Source organism: Lissotriton helveticus, chromosome 4_1 (assembly GCF_964261635.1).
Source record: "Lissotriton helveticus chromosome 4_1, aLisHel1.1, whole genome shotgun sequence".
NCBI lineage: Eukaryota > Metazoa > Chordata > Amphibia > Caudata > Salamandridae > Lissotriton > Lissotriton helveticus.
In genome coordinates this window covers 639,406,480-639,421,313 of record NC_136063.1, presented here as the reverse complement: position 1 = coordinate 639,421,313, position 14,834 = coordinate 639,406,480, and the positions used below count along the sequence as shown (strand labels likewise).

The window sequence follows — 14,834 nt, the reverse complement described above, 5'->3', positions numbered from 1 at the left end:
GACATGTTATTGTTAGGAATTAGCATTTAAAAAACCTTAGAAATTCAATGAAAAAAACATAGGTTTCAGGGCTGTTATAGTTAGCTGTACATTTCACTCGTACAAAACCATTGAAATTCCTCCGTTATTGTTAGTTCTGCTAACTATAACTCGCGCGCCCACATCCACTGCTGCTGATGTCACATATTACATCATTCATGACATGGTCAGGGAAATCACTGACCAATTGCCAACGAGCCCTCTCGCGGGGCCCGTGGGGGACTGCAGCGCCACCCCCTCGAAAAGCAAAACGCCCAATAAAGAAGCATGACACCTTAACGGGTGTGTGAGGGCTACTCTTCAAATTTGAGGATTTCCCTTGCATCCACCCTTCACTCATTTATTAAGACAGGTGAATACCAACTACTCTTTCCTTTTTCTGACACTCTTCGCTGCAGAGTGGGCTAGCACTTACTCATAGGAATAGTTACTCTCTAGTGATTTTGACGTACTGCCTTGGGAGCACGGGTACTGGACCTCTTTTTCCTAAGCTCCTCGTCGCTCTCTTTGTGTATTAGATCTTTAGTTGTAGGTAGGACCTAGTTTCTATAGGAACGGCGCTTTTAGACATGATTCTATCTTTGGAGGTGTTTGGCGAATCTTAATAACATTTTCCCCAAAAAGTGTGCCGGAGATTCTTATTGTGTAAATGCAACAAATGATGGAAGGAATGCTGAATGACTCAAACATTCTCCCCCAGTCAAGAGATCTGAGTTAAATCCTTTGTTCTTTTGCCCACTATGCCACCCCAGTTTGTAGCCAGCCATATGCAAAGCAATCTCGACCCTGTGCCTCAGGGAAACAGTCCAGACCGAATTGCCAAGCCAGGTTCCTCACTCGACCTGAAACAAGCACCCTGGAACCGGTTTCATGGTATGTCACCCTTCATCAGCCAGGCTAACTTCAATCCAGTGGTACAGTGCGCAAGGAACCCACGTCTGGCGATACCCATCCCACTTAGGGCGAAAAGTGTAAATGCAACAAATGATGGACGTAATGCTGAATGATTCAAACATGATTCTTAGTGTGCATGAAAAGTGTTGGGGTGATGCGTCAAGCGGGGTTTGAGAAAAACAGTCTATTTCCCATGTTAATTCCCCTAGGGATTTTTGACATTACTACACCCGAACCTGTGGACGGAATTACACCAAAAGTGGCAGAAAGGCAGCTCATGGTCCAGAAAGCACGCCATGTGTTATTTGGAGTAAACGTGTTCACTATTTTTCAAGATATTACATAAAATCCAAATTTGTATATCTAGGGTTGCGAAGCCTTTGCGAATAATGATGATCTTGTGCAGAGATCTGAATAGCTACCAACACTTTAACCAGGAAGTGTTGGCAGCCATTTTGGGACTCAACATCAGCCAAGCTCCCCCCCAAAAAAAAGAAATAATAAAAGGGGGTCAGTGTAGGAATAACCTGACCCCCTACCTCTGGTGCTGGGGTCCCCCAGGGATCTCACCAGGACAAACAAAAATATTGCAAAAGAACATTTTCCCATGCTTTTTTGAAGATGTGCCCCTAGGTGGGCCAGGTCCTGGGGGCTTCATTATATGATAAAGTAGGGGAGGGGGTCGCCTGAGGCCCCCCTCCCCATGGCCAATCTTGGCCCCAGAAACCACCACCTTTCCGGGGCAGAATGATTTAAGAAAACAACTTGAGGAGGGCTGTGTGGCCCTCGTTCTGAGGCTCTAGGAGCACCAGGAACCACAACCAGGGGGGGCAGCGCGGACCCCCCCCTCCATTGCCTGAAAGGGCCCCGGGGACTACCATCACCCCAGGGCCATGATATGATGAAGTGGGACCATGTGGGCCCCTCCGGGCCATGTACAGCTCTGGGGACCATAACCTCCCCAGTGATTTCCTCTTTTTCAAAAAAACATTTTTTTTAAGAAGGTAGCCCTCCTCTCAGGCCTTTTAAGCCCCAGGGACCACCATCTCCCCTGGATAGGCCCTTGAAAATGAAAGGAGGGGGGGCGTGTGGCCCCCCTCCTGGAGCCTCTAATTGCCCTGGGTTTGTGAGTGCTTTTCTGGGTGGTTATTTGGTTTGTATTCATTACAGTTACCTTCATTATTTTTACACAAAGAATTAAGGAAAATGTTTAGCATCTCAGTATATTACCTAGACCTGAGTAAGGGTAATAAATGATTCGTAAAAAGAACGCTATGCCTGTGTGACCATATCGCCTTTGGGAATCCCGGTGGGTAGCCTTGGGGTCACCAATGGTTATTTAGGAAGTGATATGTGGACATACATCTCCCTTTTTACGTGAGCACTGTATGTTGCGTTTCATTTCATGAATTCATGTGTTGGAACTGAAGCAATCCAATAAGATGGTGCGTTTGTCGTTCAGCTTTTCAACTTGAAGTTCATTTTCCAAATTTAGAAAGTGAACATCTTAATCCTCATTTTGTCATATGCTAGAAGAGTTTGGGGAATTTGCCAGATAGTACTTCCATATTTATTAGCAATAGATCCAGTAATGTGGCTTTGCGTGAGCTATACCCTGCCACTCTTATAAATATTGATTGACTAAAATCGTAACAGAAAATATTTGTTAAAAGAATCTTTGCCTTGATATTAAGATTGTTTAAAAATGATAGAGCCCACACCCTTCGAGAGCCCGCTGTAATTGCGTCATTGGATGCGACTATGGCCATCGACACTGTTGAGTGGCCCTATTTGTGGGCAGTTCTGGCTAAGTTTGGGTTGGGTCCAGAGTTCATCCAGTGGGTACGCCTGCTGTACTCATCACCTCTAAAGAACAAAAAAAAATATGCCAGTACTGGACGTGACTTTAACTTACTGAGGCAGACCTTTATGAGAAAGAAGCATACCGGTCCATGTGTTAACTCACAACACTAGTTTATTGATTACTTTTTTTCACTAGTGGAACATAATTTTTTCAATTTGAATCAAGACTTTTTTGCGTATGTACAAATATATTACATATGAAAAACATTACAATACGTAAAGATACAAAATACTATTTACAAATTTACAACACATCCAACTCACATACTGGCCAAATCAATCATCCTTCCCTTTCATACAAAATGTACACTTTGGGCCTAATGTCAATAATGGATTATCTGTCCATATAAATGAAAAAAACTTCTCAGTTTGAATGTAGTTTCAACAAGTAGTTTACGAAGGAAACCCTGCTTTCTCAATATTTTAAACTATATTTTCAATTGACAGAAGGCACCACAACAGGTCGACGCGTTTCGAACCCCCAAATGCGGGGTTCTCCTCAGGACCGACAATCTCTAAAGAAACAAACAAATACTCGTGTCAGTGTGACGTCCAAAAACCAATAAAGTTACTACAAAATGGCACCACCTGTCGATGCCTTCTACCTACCTTATTGATGAAAAAATGCACTTTTAGTCCAAGTGGTAAGATGTAATAGGGAACTCTAGACAAAAGAGACATTAACAGCACTTTAACACACAACACATTCCTAAATTCATTAAGCTATATTAGAGGGTCTGCATTGCGGTGAACTCACCTATTTAATGGTGCAGCGGCATGATCTACAAATGGGCAAAAGGGAAACTTATGAGCCAAGATAGAACGCTATTGTATATAATTGGCGGGTAGCGGAAAGTTGGAGATGCACCATTCGGGCCAACTTACCGCGTGGAGATGAGTCAACGGGCTTCACCCGGCTATAAACTTCGGGCGTGTAGTAATTTTCTCTACAGGCGTCCTGAAACCAAGAACGATAATGTAATTAGTTCGGGGACGCTGGCTTGATCCGAGCCGGTATATTCCGTGTGGCGGCAAGGAGTGTGTTACCTTAGTTCAGACCAATTCGAATCTCAAACAGTATTCCGATGCTCCGTAGCTGCTGCAATGTTGAAACACTCTATATCATTGGTGTGTGGCGCGGTCACATGATCGCCTTCTCTCTCGCTTGCGTGAGTTTTAAAGTAACAGTGCACAATATGCCGCCTCCTTACAAAAAAAACTTTATTGTATCCTAGTGTCCTACAAACTTCACTTAGTCACAATCAAAACACGGGCTGGTGGGATCCTCAGTACCATTAGTTCGTAGAAATACAATAATATGCTTACATTGAGCATTGCATGCTTGCAAGTCGTCGCCAATGTTGCTGTAATAAATCAGATGCATACCTGAAATTTGGTCCAAATGGTTGAATGTGAGTCCCTTTATGCAATTACGCCTTATAAAGCAGATCGTGGATGTTGTCATGTGGTGCTAGTCCCAAGCAGCTGTTTGAGTGCATGCTCACGAATCATCGCCCCATCTCCAATGTTGTTATAATCAGTCTAATACATATCCGAACGGTGGTCCAATTGATTAAGTACAAAGCCCTCTAGGAATGTAAGCCCTTACTGAACTGATTCAGATATTCATGTATTCATTTTGAAGATCTCTGAAATCTCATTCAGTCCTGTTACAGCTGTGTTGTATTTCATTATAAGTAATGCTTCACGCTGATTTAGCTTACTTTCAATGTCGCCTCCACGTAGGTCCCTTTCTATTTTAGAAATAATAGTCCAGCGTAAATCTTGCTCTTTGTGTTTCTTTAACGTCCAATGTTGAACCAGAGGAGCGTTGGGTGTCTCTTTTCGTATTCTGGACTTGTGTTGCGTCATTCGTTGTCGTACCTCCTGTGTGGTCTTCCCTATGTATAATTTGGGACACGGGCACGTGATCCCATAAACCACATTTTTGGTTAGACAATTTGTAAATACCTCATGCTTCCAATGGATGCCGTTGAACGTGAAGACTGACCCTTCCTCTGTCTGCGCACAGCAGGAGCAATTGCCGCACTTATGGTGGCCAACAACTGGAGGAAGTCCCAGCATGCCTCTTAAAGTTTTCTTGGTGGCTGAGGGTAAGGCTGCCCTAACGATATGTTGTGCCACACTTTTTTCGTTCTTGAACGCGTACTCATCACCTCTGGCACAAGTGGTGGTAAATAATAAAGTGTCAGCTCCATTCTCCCTTAGTCGTGGAACGCGTCAAGGCTGCCCGCTATCCCGTCTCCTTTTTTCCCTGGCCATGGAGCGCCTTGCTGTGTGGATTCGTTGGGATCTAATGATACGAGGGCTGAAGTGGTCCCCCGGGTGGGAGGACCTTATGTCTTTGTACGCTGATGATATTCTGCTTCATATGGCTTCCCCCCGAAAATCCCTTATTGTAGTTCTTGATACATTGGCAATCTTTGGGAGGTTCTCAGGACTCTCCATCAACTGGGGGAAATCCCTGCTGTTTGTCCTAAGTGGGATCCCTCCTGTTTCTCCCCGAAAATGTCAAATACAAATTAACACCGAGGGTTTCAAGTATTTTGGGATCTGTGTTTCCCTCGACCCCTCTGTCAGATATACTATGAACCTTCTCCCCCTCCTCAAAAACTCAAAAGTGAAATTGCGCGCTGGAGGAAGCTCCCTATCTCACTTCAACATGATGGCCCTGCCGAGATTCCTTTACGTCTTGCAAAACACGTTGGATGTGGTTCCAGCAGCCTACTTCAGAGAGATTGAGGGCCTACTAAGAGACCTACCATGGGACGGCAGGACCCCTGTCGCACTAACCAAGCTAACGCTAAATTGGTACGATGGAGGCATTAGTCTCCCAGATATCAGGAATTACTACTGGGCCTCTTACTTAGCGGCTATTAATCAGGGCACGTTTGGTCGTGCAGTCGACCTGGGCTATGCCATGGATAGGTGGCTCCTACAGGGAGGGAACTACAATAGAGCTCTTTATTCACGACCCAAGCAATTTTTACTATCGGGCCCCACAAAACACTCAGTTCAAATTTGGCATTACGCCACTAGCTCCCTGGGTTGGAGAAACAAATTAACCTTGACCACCCCTCTTTGGGACTCAGAGAAGCTGGGTGTTCTCAGGAAAACGAAGGGCTTCGACAGGTGGGATGTTATCGGAATTTCTGCATCAAAGATGTATGAGGAAAGGGAAAGGTCAAGACCTTCAAAGAGCTTCAAATTGAATAAGAACTGGCAGACGCAAAATATTTCCGCTATATGCAGGTTACCCAAAGGGACCATTCCTCCGGAGGCTTCCCCGCTGGAGGACAGGGTTTTGGATGGCCACCTTCCAGAGAAAACGATCTCACTAATATATAAAAAGCTGATTAACCACATGGCAGACCCTCTTCAATCACTGAGAGACAAGTGGTTGCAGGACGGGTTAGAATTAGATGACGAAGACTGGCAGTTGGCGGTATCCTCGCCCAGATTGGTGGCTATCCCAGCACACTTAAGGCTGGTTCAATTAAAAATCCTTCACAGGATCTATATAACGGGGCCCCGATTAGTAAGCATGGGGTGGGCTGACACGGGAGAATGTAAAAGGCAATGCGGCCTTACTGGTACATACATACACATTATCTGGGAATGTCCGTATATTCGCTCTTACTGGCTCCAAATACATGACCTAATCAGTAAGGTGTTGTACGTAACGGATTTGAATGCCTCGCAGACCCAGTGGGCCACTTTGGGGTTCATGTTAGCCGAAAGAAATATTGCTCAACAATGGGGAGCGGCACTTCCGCCCACCTTGGATGCCTGGGAGGGGAATCTCGATTGGTGCATGCTCAGAGAAAAAACGGTGTATCTAGCAAGGGGATGCCCCAAGAAGTGGGCGCGCGTCTGGGCCCCGTGGAATAGCTATAGAGGCGAGATCTGTACACCACTGTGTGGCAATGACCAAGAAGACCCTATCTCCCGATAACGTTCCTTTCCATTATAATGTATGTGTTACCTCCCACCCACATATATTGAAATAAATGACTTGCCTGATCCTCAGTACTGTATCACTTACCGATGTTTGGTAATGAAAGGAGTTTAAAAAAAAAAGATTGTTTAATAATTTTGCACTTTCATTTGTTTTAGTCATTTTCCGGTGGTGGATATAAACTCGGAGATTCTGAACAGTTGCGATCTGAATATGTTGTTGGAGAGTATGAATACGACTTTGACGAAAATGTAAGTTCAAAAACTATATACACTGGCTGAAAATGTCAAGCTATATTTTGAAGTGACTTGACTTGCTTATATCAATGTTGATATCCATTCCCTTTGCAAAAAAATGACTAGTTTTAAATTAACAATGTTCACCCCTAGAACTAGATGCAACACTCCATTTTGTGATTCACTGGTGATATTTTAACATTCTGCATTTGATTGAGAAATAAAATCAGACCTGGAAAATGTGCAATACCAGCCACATGTTGCATCAAGTAAGATTTGTGAAAAAGTCTGGTTTTCATTTGCAGGACTTGCCCTCTCCTCAAGACTTTATTTAAAAAATAATTCCATACGTTGGCTATAAAATAATACTATTAAAGATGGATTTGAAGAGAATTTCTTAAAACATTTCAATTCTTTGGCGTCGTGACACAACCAAGAATCATTATTTTCCAACAGTAGCAACATAGTTTTCAAGGTGCTCAATTTCCTGTGTAATATGTTTAGGCAATGCTCGACCGAAGGACAAAATGTAGACTGAGTTTAAAACAAAGCTAGTGGCAATGGGGGCATCACAATGCCAGTGTTCTACTAAATCTAGGGCCGTATTACATAAAGTGCGCCAGGGGAGCAACAGGCATTTGTGCCCGCTTTGCGTGCCCCAAAGGCACATTGGTATCACAGACGGGTTTCCCATCTGGAATACCAATAGCTCTGGCGTGCATTAAGCCCCAGTGCTATCTTCAGCTGGGTGTTCCCTCATTTGCATGGGGGCGTGCCCCACGCAAATGAGGGAATACCTCTGCCTCTGTGCTGGCGCCATATTACAGATGTGGGCACTGGAGTAAAGAAGCTCTCTGGATGGCCAGAGATAGTGTGCCACCTAATAGGTGGTGCGCTGTCAGTGCGCCCCCTGAGAGCAGCCCTCTGGAGGGGGAAAAAGGGGGTCCCATGGACCCCCAGACATCCCTTTGCAGGCGGCTGCAGTCCTTGACTGCACCCGCCTGCAGAGGGATCTATAATCCTGTTTAAAAGTGCAAGCGGGTGCCACCTGCACTGTGAAAACACAGAGCGGCTTTAAAGCAACTGAATGTGCAGTTCCCAGGGCAGCGGGCATTTGCGGCTGCCCTGGGGGAAGCTCATTGTATGTAATAGAGTACACTTTCCCTGTTTGCACCTGGCACACCTGTTTTAAGGTGCGCCAGGGCGCAAACAGGGTAAAGTACGCCCTATACATGATAGGGCCCCTAGTAGCTATTCTCTGTAAATCTGTAGCTGCGGAGACATCAGCATTAGCAGCATGCAAGTGATCTTGCAACTGGATTGCCTGTATCATTGGTAAGGTTTGTTCTAGTCAGTGCTCCGCTAGTGCGCAAGATGTACAGATAAATTCTCGTTATTAGTAAGAAAAGCCATGTCTTTAGCACCTATATGTTTTAGGTTTAAATCGTTTTTATTGAAGCAGCACAAAGAAACAAAACATACATTGCATAGGTGATGCGGATCTGCAAAGGCTAGTGGCTCGCTTGCGACGCAGTGGCCCTCCTGGAGACAGTCCAAAAGCAATCCAGCCATTAGAGTGAGACCGATATAGGCAGTGCTGCAAAAAAGGAGAAAACTCCCTCTAAAAAATGCCCCCCGAACTCCCAACTCCCCATCCCCTCCCCTCCTTCCTCCCCCCGTCCAGTGCTCAGGCCTATCCAATCCCATTTCTCTCGTTCCCCATCACGGAGGGACCTCCTATGTGGGGCACATTCAGGGATCCTCCCCTTTAGGTGTAGTGAGCTGTAATAGGCGAAGATATGTCGGGTAGGTGATTTCTCTAAATTCAGTGGCCAGCAGGGAGTGGAATGGCTGCCAAAGTTCATCAAACTGGTCTATATCTCCAGCCGGGGTAAGGGACAACTTCTCCATTCCCAGTACATGCCAGAGCCTGTGCAACCACCCCGTCAGGGAAGGGATGGTGGCAGTACGCCAATGTGTAAGGATATTCTGCACCGCAGAGCCTAGGGCGATAGCAATCTGACGTCCCCTACAGGAGCGCAAGGGGTATGTTAGTCGGTTAGGGAGCCCCAGGAGGATGTAGGCGGGGAAGCGAGGCAACTCAGTCCGAAAATGAGTGTCAATTTCATCTAGCACCTGTTTCCAATAGGAGTGTAAAAGCGGGCAGTCCCACAAAATGTGTGATAATGTGCCTACGTGCCCACATTCCCGCCAACAGGTGTCCATCTGCGGTCCATCTGCGGTCCATCTCATGTATTCGTTCTGGGGTATAGTACCAGTATGTAGATACCTTGGTAAGTGTTTCCGTAAGTCCCGTGTGATATGCTGAGTGTCGGGCTCTGTATGAGATCTGATCCCATTCTTTATGGCTCAATGACCTATCCAGTTCCCGTTCCCAGTGGTCCCTACCTGGGTTATGAAGGTGTGTGGGCGGTGGTTGCAGAAATTTATAAAGATCGGATATCAACTTGGCGTCCAAAGTGCGGGATATAAGCCACTGTTCGTAGGGAAGGAGTTTCCTATCCGCCGTTTCTCTCACTTGGGGGTGTAGGGCCCAGTGGCGGACCTGCATGTAGCGCAGTCGTTCTGTCTCCGGCAGTGTATATTCTTGTTTAAAGAGGGAGAAGGCAATGACGCCATCTGGACCATATGTATGGTAGAGAAAACAACACCCCGCCGGTCGGCAGTGTATAAAGGCCCCCTTGTCTAGCCCTGGAGTGAAATCTGGGTTATCGACCAGTGGAGTAAGTGGGGAAGGGAAGGTGGTGAGCACGTGCAAGGTGTTGGTGGCGTCCCATACTTTCAGGGGTATCCTCGTGACAAATGAAGCATACAAGTTGATGGGTCGATGTGCTTTGCGTAGGAAGGGTATTTCCTGGAGTGGGCGCCCTGCCACCGCCTGATCCTGGAAGAGCCAGTGCTTGTCCGACTCCCATTTGCTCCATTCCACTAAATAGCGTAGCTGTGCTGCCTGAAAGTATTTGCCCAGGTCTGGTATCCCCAGCCCACCGGCCTCCGGGGCCAACGTGGATAGAGTCCTCTTTAGTCTGGGCTTCCGGCCCTTCCAGATAAAGCGCAAAAGGTCTGCCTGCGTTTGCTGAATCCAGCCTATCGGCGGCTGTAGGGGTAGTGCTCGGAATAGGTAGAGAATTTGGGGGAAAACGGTCATCTTGACTGCAGCAATTCTGCCCAGCCAAGAAAGGGTGCCATGCTTCCAGCGTCTCAACTCTTCCTGTATTTTCCCGCGAAGTGCGGCATAGTTGGCCGTCACCATGGCCGGCAGGGTGGGGGCTAGCCGAATCCCCAGGTATGGTACAAGATCTAATGACCATTGTAAGGGGAAGAGGTCCTGTAAGTAAGTTTTGGTAGCCGGAGCGAGGGAAAGATCCAAAGCTACCGATTTGTCCAAGTTCATTTTGAATCCCACTACCCTTGTGAAGATGTCTCCGCAATGCAGGCCGGTAGGGCCGTTTGCCGATTCTCTAGGGATAGTATGACATCGTCCGCATAGAGACTGAAGGTGTGGGTGAAGCCGCCAAACTTCACCCCCGTTGCTGCAGGCGTCTGGCGCATCCGCTGGGAGAATGGCTCCATATATAAGGCAAAGAGTAGGGGCGACAACGGGCACCCCTGTCTCGTGCCTCTCTCAATGAGGAAGCTCTGTGAGTTGCAACCGTTCACTCTCACCACTGCCGTAGGGAATTTGTAACAGTTGAATACAAATGAGCAAAAAAAATTCCCCAATACCGACTTTTGCAAGGACTCGTTCTAGGTACGGCCAGTGTACCTGGTCAAATGCCTTCTCAGCGTCGACTGCTAGCAACAACCTCTCTCCGGGGACTCTGGAAGCTTTTTCTATGAGATGGACGTTCCTTTTGGTGTTGTCCACCGTCTGCCGTCCGGAGACCAACCCCGCCTGGTCCGGGTCCACAAGGCCCGGCAAGTGGGGGGCCAGTCGGGCTGCTAGAATCCCACTATATAACTTAAGATCCACATTTAGAAGTGATATCGGCCTGTAGGAGCCACACTTGGTCCTATCCTTTCCCGGCTTGGAGATGACGGTGAGGGATGCCCGCAGAAGGTCAGACGGAATGGCGCCCAGTGCGGAAAAGGAGTTGAAAAGGTGAGTGAGGATCGGTGCTAGCGTTGTGCAAAATGTTTTGTAAAACAGGGATGTGTAGCCATCCGGCCCTGGTGCCTTCCCATGCTTGAGCTTGGCAATGGCAAAATCACTTCCTCAATGCGGATATCTCTGTCTAGGTGGTCCGCCTGCGAGGGGGTCAAGGAGGGGAGAGTGACCGAGTCAAGGTATTCCGTTGCTGTGGGGTTGTCCACCGGACCACCCATATAAAGAGCTGCATAGAAGCTGCGGAAGGTGTCCGCTATATAGGTATCTTCTGTGATCGAGGCTCTGTCAGGCCCAGTGATCTCTTTCACTAGTTGCCGTTGGCATGCCGTTCGAAGCCTACTCGCCAGGAGACGGCCACACCTGTCTCCACCGGTATAGTAGGCGTGTCGCAGTCGCAGAGCGGCATATTCCGCCCGGTCCATGTCTAGGGCTGCCAGGAGTTTCCTCGCTACCTTAAGTGGCTTCCAGATTCTGGGAGCGCGCGTGCGCTGGTGCATTTGTTCGAGTTCGTGAACTCGTTGGGTGAGTTAGTCTTGTTTGCATTGCCGCTCCCTATTTTCCGCAGAGGAGAGGGCTAGAAATTCTCCCCTGATTACTGTCTTCATGGCTGCCCATTGAGTCGCCAAGGAGGTGTCGTCATTGGCGTTGTGAGATAGGTAGTCGCGAATAGTGTCTTGAATGCGCGTCACTACTGCTTTTTTATGCAATAAAGTATCTCGGAGACGCCAGACCCTGGAGGGGTGTGCTAATGGTGGCAATTGGATTGTGGTGGAGACTGGTGCGTGATCCGACAAGGAGATGACTCCAATCTCCGTCGAGGTAGCTAAAGCGCACACCGGCCCCGTGACCAAGAGATGGTCCAGCCTGGCATACGTTTTATGAGCATTGTAATAGTACGAGTATTCCCTATCTCGAGGGTGTGTGCGGCGCCAGAGGTCATGGAGATCTTGTTCCGCCATCTTATCCGTACACCCAGATGTGAACGCCCCCATTTGGGGGGTGCGCTGGGCAGATCTATCTAAGGCCGTGTCAAAGAGCATGTTGAAATCCCCCCCAAGGATGATGTGTCTATCTGGTGTGTCTGTGATGTCAGTCAGGGCCGAGTGTAAGAAATGTTCCTGATTCTCATTAGGGATGTACAGGGACCCAACCGTGAATGTGAGGCCCCCGATTCGAAGTCGATAAGCTAGCAGCCTTCCCTTCTGTTCTGCGCATTTATGTAGTACCTCCCCCTTAAAATGCCGTGCAACCAGAATCGCCACCCCTGCCGTCTTACTGTTTTCTAAGTGGGACAGTATTGCGCGTCTTTTTACTGGGTTATTCAAGCCCCTGACATTAAGGGTCAGAATCTTAAATGTTGTAGGTGGCATGTGTGACAGTGGAGTCTAAGACGCTGTTTCCCCGCCCTGGTGGTGTGCTGCGTGGAGTTGCATCCCAAGGACCAGAGACCTGTATTGAGCACCGGACAACCCACCCTGGTTCCCCCCTCGATCCCCTCCCCCCTCCCGACCCCTCCCCCAACCGGCCCTCCCAACCCAACCCCCTCCAACTCCCCACCCAACCCTCAACCAACCCCCCCAACCACCCACTAATCCCCTCCCCAACAACCCTTCAAAACACTACTCATAATCTCGGGCCTATTGAAACAGAGTTAAGGTCCGTAGAGTGTCACTGTGGAGGATAACGTGGCAGCGGCTGACCAAGTGGCTCCCCCGCCCTTCCCCCCTGACAAAGCGATAGCATAAAGGCAAACCCTGTGATTATAAAACCTTACAGTTTGACCGCTGTGTTGTCAACCACTTCCTGCACCGCCGCCTCTCGTTCCTAGGCGGCTGTGATGGGTCAGGTTTCGGAAGAGACCTGGAGGACTGCCGTCGTCGCACCGTCTGCCATCCGTCGCTGGAGCGTCGGGGTGGCCCGTCCTGCGACCTCTGTGGGGAAGCCTCTCTGGATCTAGCGTCCTCCGGTAAATCAATGTCTAGTAACGCACAAGTATCTCGGATTGATCTGAGTTGGTGTAGCGTCCCTTTCCACTTGAAAATAATGCGAAACGGGTGACCCCAGGAGTATGGCACGCCATTGTCTCTCAGGAAGGTCGCGGCAACTTTGAAAGCTTTTCGTTTTTGCAAGGTAATGGCGGAGAGGTCCTGGAAAAGGGCTACGGAGTCTCCCCGGAATAGGATAGGTTGTTTCAGTCGGGCCTCTCTCAAGATGCGTTCCTTCAGTGGGAAGTCAGGCAAGAAAGCCAGGATGTCCGGGGGAGGGGCCTTGGCGTGTCGCGCTAAGCCAACCCTATGTGCGCGGTCAATACGAATGTCAAACTCATTGGGTTCCCCCAGGACCTCCCGGAACAGCTCCTGCAGATAGCAGACCATGCTGTTCAACGGAACTCCCCGGACCCGTATGTTGTTCCTCCGGGAGCGATTCTCAAGATCTTCCGAGTGTGCTTGAAGGCCCACTTGCTGCTCCTGGAGCAGGGCTCGACAAATCATAAAAAATGCTCTAGACCTGCAGGTCTAGTAAACTACAAAATCTCCTCGACCTAACTTAAATGAACTTGACCTCAAACTCTGAAAACTGAGCAAATGTGACAAATGAACAAGATTTAAAAGCATTTTTATTGTTCATTTACTTTGTGAGCAATAAAGATGCCTTTAAATCTTCCTATCTTGTCACATTTCCTCTGCTTTCAGAGGCAGAGGTCAAGTGTCAAGTTTGTATTCCTACTCGCCAGAAAGGGCGAGTAGGACCTAAAAATAGCTCGTCCTTAATAAATCTCACTCGCAAATGCGAGCGGTCGAGTGAATTTGTCGAGCCCTGTGGAGACGGAGGATTTCTTGCTGCAACCGCTCTACCTCCGTGCTAGGGGTCTGGTCTGCTTCCTCCACCGCGGCTACGCGCTCTCCCAGGCTGTCAATGTCACGGCGAATCTCTCGCTGTTCCCCGGCCAATTCCTGTTTTAGGGCCTGAAAATTGTTCCTCAGGGTGTTGAGAAGGGAGGTAAGAAAGGCTTTTGTAATGGGAGCAGCCTCATCGTCCTGGCCGGCGACAGGCGTCTTGGGGGATAGGGGCACCTGGGCCTTCTCCCCTTTGGGAGCGTTTTTGTGGAGCATATCAACAATGTTGCGGGAGCCTTTGCGCCCGGTGTTAGCCATGTCGTCGGTATACAGTACCATTTGAAGTCCAAGAGAGGCTCTCCAGTAGGCCGCAGGTGGCACCACGGCGATATCGGGGATAGGATTCGTTAGACCTGCGGGCTTACGTCGTTATCTGGGAATGCGCCGGGTCCGAGCCTCTGGAGTGTTGTTGGGTATCACAACCCGGTCGGGGGTGGCGAAAGTTGGTCCGTGCAGTGCCAAGTCCGTTACGCCCCCGCAACATCTATGAGTGAGTGTCCCTGTACTCACGTCGGATTCAAGGGTGCGGGTCTGTGGGGGTAGCCGCACTCCGCGTGTGTAGATCGGTGACTCCCGCAGCCAGGAAGCCGGGGTGGGTGTCTGGCCCGGGGGGGCAGCTGCCTGAGTCCTCGGGTGCTCCGGTCTCCCCCAGGGGCCCCCGGCACGAGGGGAGACCACCGAGGGGCCAGCCGTGTAGTAGAGCCCAACAGGTACCGAGTCAGGCCCGGGGCGGGTCCCCGCGGAGGCCGCAGCCGCTGGATGTCCCTCAGGGCTAGCCCCCCCGGCGCCGGTATGGT

At 48.8% G+C, this 14,834-nt stretch overlaps 1 protein-coding gene across 1 annotated transcript in view; it reads left to right on the top strand.

Moving 5' to 3' along the window:
• UBXN2B (UBX domain protein 2B) overlaps window positions 1-14,834 on the top strand; it is a 331,727-nt gene that overhangs the window by 126,903 nt on the left and 189,990 nt on the right. The window contains exon 5 of the mRNA XM_078687273.1: window positions 6,934-7,026. Within this exon, the coding sequence (XP_078543399.1) occupies window positions 6,934-7,026 (93 nt within the window). The remainder of the gene's footprint in view (window positions 1-6,933; window positions 7,027-14,834) is intronic.